A 9,184-nucleotide genomic window follows, 5' to 3' on the forward strand; every position below is an offset into this window, starting at 1 on the left:
GTTGCTTGCTTGATTCTTACTTGATTGATTGGTTCAAATACACCCATCTTATATTTATAGGCTTGCTAACCGACTTACCTAGAAGGTGAAATTGGATTCTTCCATTTTAACCACATGTTTTGTGATGGTTCTAGGCTTTTCTACAAACCATTTTTCTAGATTTTCTTAGCCTAAGGCGGTGGACTTCCAAACACCAATTGTTGCACTTTGCTAGAGTTTTCTAGCATATTTTCATTCATGATTCCAAATGGGCTGGACCTTAATTATTGGGCTGGTGTTGTACTTTTAACAAAAGATACCATTTTCTGGCGTTTGCTCTTCCATGAGATGAGACAGTTTCCAATAAACACACAATAACTTGTGGTGGATCGTCGGGTAGTAGGACAACATGCCCAATCTGAATCACAATACGCCTTCAACTTTAAATCATTTTGAGAAGGAAACATTATGCCTTGGCCGGGGGTGCCCTTGAGGTATTTCAAAATACGCAAAGCAGCATCATAATGTGGCATCCGAGGAGTTTGCATAAACCTACTCAATAAGTGAACCGAGTATGTATATCCGGCTGTGTAATGGTAAGATAAATGAGACGACCAATCAATCTTCGATATTTTGCAGGATCTTTAAGAACCTCTCCCTCATCAGGAAGTAATTTGAGATTTTGCTCTATTGGACATTTTGCCGGCCGAGATCCTAAAAATCCAACATCATCAAGGATATCTAATAAATATTTTCGTTGTGAAATGAAAATAATTTTCTTGGTGCGCGCCACTTCTATGCCAGAGCTTTCATCAAGTATAAACTTCAAAGATCCTCAACTGGTGGATATAGAGAAATGCAGCGACGCTTTTGATAGAAGGTACAATGTAGAGAGATTGCAATACATTGTATTTAAATATCATGTTATTTAGCACCTATGTTTTAAAACAGAAGGACAACTTCTAATTCCTGTATCAATCTATTTTTCAAGCTTTTTAAAATTTGCCGGTTTGGTGGATGCTTCAGCTCTGATATCTGTCAGTGGTTCATAAGCTTTGGCTGATGGAGGCAATGTGTTCTCTATAGAATATTGTGTTTATCGGTCGCAAGTCAACAGGCACTGATCCCAGCTCCTTGAACTCGGAGGAAACTTTGGATCCACGCTTTGTTTCTGGGAATATTGTAATCTGTGACAGTTGAATAAGCCTAAAGCGCAGAAGGGACTGGCGGTGAAAGATGGAGGAGGAAGAGGAGGACGAGTAGGTATGATTTTGCCAAACACAGCTGCATCGCTTAAGAATGCGGAGTTTCATTCTATATAGGCCAATCGTGAGGTGCAAAACCAAAGCATGTTGCGGCCCCAAACATCATCATGAAAACTCTGAAGCGGAACTTCTTGTTCTTGGCAAAATCACAGGTAGGAGTTGCCACTCAATATTTCAGGTGTGTTCTGTTTCTTTATGTTGCATTTTGTGTTTTTCTTTATGTCTACTCGATTGATAAAAGTAGTATTTCGAATTTTCAGTCAGTGGCAGGTTTCACTCTACAGAGGAAGAATGATGCCGTCAACAAATAAGCAAAATATACCTGTACGTGTATACTGGTAGCAATTCACCAAGCCCTGATCCCACTTCCTTGTTTTGGAAGCAACTTTGAATTGCTGTGTTGTTGCCAGGGAGATTGTGATTTGTTACCGTGCGATTAGTTCGGGAGTGCAGAAGGGACGGATGGGAATAGGCATGATCTTGGCAAACAGCTTGCAAATGGAAATGGAAGTTGTGGCAGATTGCCAACTTGTTCCTGCTTTTGACACTTCGCAGAACTGTTACTCTAGCATTATGTTTAGGGATGTGATATCCACACACCCTTTTTTACTTCTCACACACCCTTCTAATTTTGGGCCGTCGGATCGAATGAATTGAAGAAGATCAACGGACAGAAATTAACAAAGGGTGTGTGAGAAGTAAAAAGGGGTGTGTGGATAGCACACCCCTATGTTTAACGAGCCCAAGAACCTCTACAACTCTAGCATTTCTTGGGACTCGGTTTGAGTCCGCCTACAATAAAGTCTGCCTTTCATGACAACACGCGTAAGCCTCTGCAAGACGCCTCAACAGCTGCGGTTTCAACCCTGTATGATCACGGTGCACACCTCAATAGTTAGCCTCCTCCCTCGACCTCAGAACAAAATCAAAACAACAATGTGCGTTGAAATGTAGAACTATTCATAATTTCTCAATTCTCAATTGATTTTAGAATATGGGGTGTGCTATCCACACATCCCATTTTACTTCTCACACACCCCTTGATACTTTCTGTTTGTTGATTTTCTTCAGTTCATCTGATCCGACGTCCGAAAATTAAAAAGTTGTGTGAGAAGTAAAATAGGGTGTGTAGATATCACACCCCTAGAATATAAGAGATCAGGCAAGAAGCTTTGTAGAGTTGCAATAACCTATGGAAGTGACGCAGGACGAAGCAAGAGAGATACAAACGTAAGCCCTTGAAGAATACAATTTTTGGAGTCCACCAGATTTTGGTTGAAAACCCAAAGGTTGTTTTGTTTAATTGATTAACTTGATGCTTGGAAATGAACAACCAAATGGCTTAAATAAATATAGTACATTTGTTGGGACAACTAAAAGGACTAATAACATAAATTTGAAAGACAAACGATGACACGCCCCGATCCCGATAATTCTCCGAATATCAGGATAGGCACGTGCTGGCCGACACCCGAGGGTGACGAAAGCCATTTATTGAGTGCAAATGCTAAAAACAAGGAATTGATAAGGTTTATAATATAAAAGAGTAAAGAATATGCATTTCAGGAACGTGTTCAGAACATACAACTAACTAGAATACTAAAAGAAATAATATAAAAATTGAATGAATAACAGAATGGATCCTACACCAAGAAGACTCGAAGATGCCGATGTGGAAGTGCCTTGACATCGGGATTGTATGCCTCAATTCTATGCCCTGAAAGGGGCGCAAAACAAACATGAATGGACCAAGTTTATATATATATATATATATATATATATATATATATAATAAAACAGTTATCAACGTACTAACCCTTAGGTTTTATGAAAACACATATATAATGTTAAACATAGGTTTTTCGAAACCTAGCATGTCGTGCAATGTCTCAAATCACAACTCATATATATAATAATCACTAGTGAATTGTCCGATAACCCCCAGGCCCCATGCCAGCTACCCGTCTCTGAGCAGACAGTTAGAGGAAAATACACTTCAGGCCCCATGCCAGCTCCCCGTCCCTGTGCTAAATAGCTAGAGGAAACACACTCCAGGCCCTATGCCAACACCAAACCGTCGCCCGGGACTGATCGGAATCTATCCCTACGTCCCGTAGCGGAAAGGACCACTAGGTAAGTACAAAACCATTGAACATATATATATTGAAAAACAACTTCATAGTATAAAGTCATCCATCATCTATACTATAAAGAGGTGTTCGAAACATGTTCTAAATATCATATCGTCATCCATCAGATATTCTATAAGAACACGGTTTATAGGAAAAATAGTAATAATTCAAAGTAGCCTCAGTATGCATGTTATCTCACAAAACGTTTCATAAAACGTAATCATCAAATCATGCTTTTCATGTATGCATTTCTACTATAAAACATGCATTTTAGAAGGGGTCCACTCACAGTATTTAGCCGCCGAAGAACCACGCAACTAGCGAAGACAGAAACGCTACTATAATTGCCCCTAAGCACATAAATGACTCAATTAATAAAACTATATAATAGCAATTGAATTTGGGAAAACGAACATCAGAAACGGATTCAGAACGTCGAATTACCCTAAAAAGGGTCTCGGACGAAAACCCGAAAAGTCAACCCTAAAGTCAACGTTGACCGGGGGTCAACGGTCAAATTAGGTCTAACGGGTTTTAGGCTTAAAATCCGGATTAGGGTTTAGGTTAAATAGGATTAGGATCTATTGGGTTTTAGAAACCTAGGGTTTTTGAGTTAAAAGGGTTTTAGGGTGAAAAGGCTTTAGGGTAAAGAAATGGGGTTTGGGCTTAAACCCAAACACACACACACACGGGCTGCACATGCAGTGCACAGCCCACACAACACACACACACACAGAGGCTGGGCTTGAGCCTTTTAGCAAAAACCGGCCCAAGGCCCTTCAGCATTAAGGCCCGTGGCCTTTTGGGTTTTAAAAACAAATAACTAAAAATAAAAAGGATGCGGGCTGGGGTACTGGGTTGGTCCAAAACGGGCTAAGGCCCGTGGGGTTTTCTAAAGGGCCTGAGAGGCCTGGTTTTGCCGAAGAAGAAGGCTGGAAATTCGGCCGAAAAACCACCCAACTTTAAACGGCTATAACTTTGCCAAAACTCAACGAAATCAAGAGAAACAAAAATGAAAGTTGTAGCCCTGGAAGAGACGAAGAGAATGATACCTCACATGACATCTAACTCGCCGTGGTTTGGCCGAAAATGGCCTCGAAAGCCTCGGAGGTCGCCGGAAACTGGGTAAGATTCAAATGGATATAACTTCTTCAATACTCAACGAAATTGAGTGAAACAAAAAGGAAAGTTGTAGCACTCGACGAGACGAAGAGATTGATACCTTGTACGCCGGCTAAATCACCGTGGTTTGGCCGTAAATTGCCTCGAAAGTGGCTGATTCCTCGCCGGAAATGGGTGTTCCTACACCCGAGTTTGTTTTCATCCTAAAACCTCCAAAAATCACTAAATAATCTCATTTAAAAAAGTCATTCCAGCAAGATTCAAGGACGAAATAGAGATAATTAGGGGCTTACCTAACCGGAGATTGAAAAATCTCGCCGGAGTCCCTTTTTCCGGTTTTCTGGGGTCGCAGGAACGAGAGGGAGAGAGAGAGAGAGCAGGACAAGATGGTGAAAGGTGATGGTTCTTCCTCGCACACTCGTGTGCCTCTGTGCGTGTGTGTGCTTGCGGTGGAGAGAAGGGAGAGAAGTGAGAGTCGAGAGGGAGAGACAGGAAGACAGAAAACGAAAAAGAAAAAGGAAGAAATGATGGGTTCACGGGGGGGGGGGGGACAGAGAGAGAAGTGAGGTGAGTGAATGGGGTGCTGCCACGTGGCAGCTTGAGGGAGAAAGAATCCAATGTTAAATTTTTTTCAGATTGGGTAGATAAAATGGGACCAAAATGATATTTTAAAAATATTTTGGGGTAATTACCTACATATATTTTTATAAATAGGGGGTGGGTGTTACAAACGAAATGTCCAAATTTTTATTATAAACTTAAAATTGCATTTTGGAAGCTGAAACGATTCCAAATGGGTAAAATCCATGAGTTTGACTCGTGGCGTCGTTCTCTTTCCTAAAAGGTATCAAGGGCCCAATTCGGAGCTTGGACGTCAAATAGACAAATTTCCACTGTGTCCCCTTGTCTTTTAACAATTCATCTCCTCATTGATCCATTCAACTATTTGTTTTACGTCAGAAAGGTTCATGTTAACGTGTCATCTTGCATCTGAAATTATGAGTTCTAAGAAAGAGGAGAGAGTTACGTTCGATGGTAAGTGCCCATGGGCTTTGGGCCTTACATGTTTCCAAATGACACCAGTGCGCACTTTAGCCCATTCAACCAAGGCCAATATGAATCGCTTTGACCGAGACAGTGAAGAGACAATAGAGGGAGAGAGGGAGGGCGTTGACCTACAATCTTAGCATCCCTCCAATTCAAACAATTTCTGAAGACCAGGTGTTTCACTTTCGTCGGATGTTAATGGCAGCTGCTTCTTCTTGTTCTTCATCTTCATCCGACAGTAGTTTGAAATATGATGTATTCCTGAATTTTAGAGGGGAAGACACTCGCAAGATCTTCATCGGCCATCTCTACAAAGCTCTGAATCAGAAAGCAATCAACACCTTTATTGATGGCGAAAAGCTTCGAAAAGGCAACGACCTTTCGGAGCTCCTTACAGCTATTGCCGACTGAGGCTATCGATTGTAGTTTTTTTCGAAAACTACGCTTCTTCGACGTGGTGCTTGAAAGAACTCGTCCAGATACTGGAATGCATGGATACACAAAAGCAGATAGTGGTGTCTGTTTTCTACGAAGTGGATCCATCCGATATTCGTAAACTTGAGGGAAGGTTTGCAGAAGCTTTTGCTAAACATGAAAGCTATTCTAACGTTGACGTGAAGGAGGTGCAGAGTTGGAGGACTGCTCTTGCTAGAGCCACCAATTTATCCGGTTGGGATTCAAAAAATTATAAGTTTAATTTGTTCGCATGCATTTGCTATTAATGTATTTTTACTGTATAAATCCACGGTTTTGGTCACAACTAACTTCCTTACATATAGATGGCTAAGCGTTCACCAATTTGATTAGTTTTTGCATATTTATCATCAAGAAAATTAACGTATTTTTACTGTACAAATCTGGGGTTTTAGTGACAACAAGTATTGCCCTTCTAATTATTCAGTTTTAGTTTTCTATTTTGGGCTTGTTATAAAACTTAGCTTTGCTTTGACTCTTTCGCGATGCTGGTTCTAAAACTTCACAGGGATGATGCCAATCTTATTGAAGATATTGTAGAGGATATCTTTAGCAAATTGATCCACATCTCATCAAGCAAAGTCGATGGCTTGGTTGGAATGGATTACCACATGGATGAAATGAAGTTACTATTACGTCCTGGGGCGAACGATGTTTTTGCTGTTGGAATATGGGGTTTGGGAGCTATAGGTAAAACCACCAGCGCTTGAGCTGTTTATGATGAAATTGCTTGTCAATTTGAAGCTTGCTGCTTTCTCGAAAATGTTAAGGAAGTGTTGACCCTAAAAACTACCAAGCTTACTTGACGCGCTGGCTGAATAACTAATAAGCTAACTACGTCATTCGATTGTTTGCGGGGCGTGCCAACTCATCGACCGAGGAGTAAAATTTATTGATGTTGCGTTGGGTTGCGCTGCTGACTTCTCGATCTTGCGACTGTGGCCGAGGAAGGAACACTTCTCGGCCTTCGGGTTCTAGAGCCTGAAGACAAGGCTGCTAGTTCTGCGAAGTTCAATATCAAATTTGACTTTCAATGTGCCGAATGTAGTAATCTGTAACACCTCACTTCGCCGAGAAGGCTAATGAGATGACCTCTGCCAATAAAGATTCGAAAATCCTTCTCGACCGAGACTTGGATAGATAACCAGTCGGCCTCGACGCAATGCTGTTTATCCAAACTGAAGGTGCTCCGCGGTCGGCTGATTCTACTGCAACAGTGCTATTTATCCAAACTGAAGATGTTCGCCGGTTGCCTTCACAATGCTATTTATCCAAACTGAAGATGTGTTGGCGAAAAAGAAAATAAAAAATCTCAAGATGTTTGAGAGGTTTCGGGTAGAGCAAGGGTTTGCGCTGGGCAGTTTGTTTATTGAGTTGAAGGTCCTTTGATTTGTGTGAAAGCTTTGTATATGTAGCCGAGTCTCCTTGATCGCCAATCCAAATAAAGTCATTTTCCGAATGTACCCCAAAATAATATCAAAATAACTGATATTATCTTTGACATATTTCGGCAAAAATCCAGTTAGTCTCCTTGCGCCCAGAGACTTTCACTCACAAGAGGACTTTGAACTTTCAAAGTACCCTTATCATTTCAAACTCATCTGACAACATCCATCACCATGCAAAGCAAAAAGCCTAGCCTACCTAGGTTTCCTATGTCATTATTATCCAGGACCCTTATTTTCCTTGGCTTATCACATCCAAAAGCCAAGCCTATCTAGGCTTTTTATGATCTATCCATGCATGTATAATAACCTTCTACCGCATCACGCAACTATTTTCTTATTTCATATGCAGTGCAAAAGCCATCATGACCACATCAGTGCTAGGAGTCCCAATCTAAGCTGGTTCACACGGTGCACTGTTTAACAAATCCAAATTAATTTGGACTGTTCTTTTCGTTTCTGAGCTGGGGCTATGATTTGTATCCCATTTATTTTGTACAAGAAAATCAAGATGATTTATCAAAAGATAATTATTATGATTAAAAACCATAACATTATCTTAAAACAAAATTATCTTAACTTTCTTATATGGCAGTCTAGAACCATGCTTACTCAACGGTCTCGATTGCATGGGCCGATGATGTAATTTTGGGTCCAAACAAGAAGGCGTCTCGAATAATGGTGCAGTACATATACAGGAAGTGCTTCTTTCTAGAGTATTGAAGGAAAAGGTGCAGAGTTTAGGCACGTTGGATCGAGGTTCCAGAATGATAATGAAAAGGCTACGAAGGAAAATAGTTTTCATTGTTCTTGATGACGTTGACAAATTATCCCAAATTGAAGCGTTACTTGGAAAACAACATTCATTTGGTGGTGGAAGTAGAATCATTATAACAACAAGAGATATGCAATTAATAAGTGGAGCCGATGCTGTATATAAGCCCAAGAAATTAAGTGAGCCTGAAGCTCTTGAACTCTTCAGTCAGTATGCCTTCAAAACCCACCAACCCACAAGAGATTATGATCGTCTCTCGAGGCTTGCCATTCAACATGCTCATGGTGTGCCTTTAGCGCTTAAAGTCTTGGGAGCTTTGCTTGATAACAGAAGTGTATGGGAGTGGGAAGATGTGTTGAAGAAAACAAAGAAAACCCAGCTCATGGGAATTCAGGATGTTCGTAGAAAGAGCTTTGATGGGTTAGACAACTCAGAGAAGGACATATTTCTAGATATTGCATGTTTCTTTAAAGGGATGGAGAAAGACTGTAACTAAAATTCTTGATAGTTGTGGCTTTTATCCCCATAGTGGATTAGGAGTACTAATTAATAGAACTCTCATCACTATATCAGATTACGATACGCTTAAGATGCATGATTTACTACAAGAAATGGGGTGGGAAATAGTCCATCAAGAATCTAATAAAGATCCTGGAAGACGGAGCAGGTTATGGATTTATGAAGATTTTCATTGTGCATTAACGCAAAATGCGGTGAGATAAATTCATTACCTCTTTCTTTTAAGCATGTAATATTGAGTAGAAAGCAGAAGTATGATAAAAATCAAATTTGGATATTTTCGCTCATTGAATTTCTACTGTTTGGTTATCTAGGCTACAAAAGCAGTGGATTTGTACTTTGTGCAGGTCGCTTGATGAAAGGGAAAACAATTGTAGACACGTATACTTTGTTGGAGCTGGAAACATCTTCCAATAGACTTAATCA

The 9,184-nt window shown here is 40.4% G+C and overlaps 1 protein-coding gene across 1 annotated transcript; it reads left to right on the top strand.

Moving 5' to 3' along the window:
* The first annotated feature begins 6,504 nt into the window (after nucleotides 1-6,504).
* LOC103441088 (TMV resistance protein N-like) lies at nucleotides 6,505-8,735 on the top strand. The gene is made up of 2 exons (XM_008379787.2): nucleotides 6,505-6,709; nucleotides 8,308-8,735. The coding sequence occupies exons 1-2, from the start codon at nucleotides 6,505-6,507 to the stop codon at nucleotides 8,733-8,735; spliced, it is 633 nt and encodes a 210-aa protein (XP_008378009.1).
* The last annotated feature ends 449 nt before the right edge of the window (nucleotides 8,736-9,184 follow it).

This window comes from Malus domestica, chromosome 01 (genome assembly GCF_042453785.1).
Source record: "Malus domestica chromosome 01, GDT2T_hap1".
Classification (NCBI taxonomy): Eukaryota; Viridiplantae; Streptophyta; class Magnoliopsida; order Rosales; family Rosaceae; genus Malus; species Malus domestica.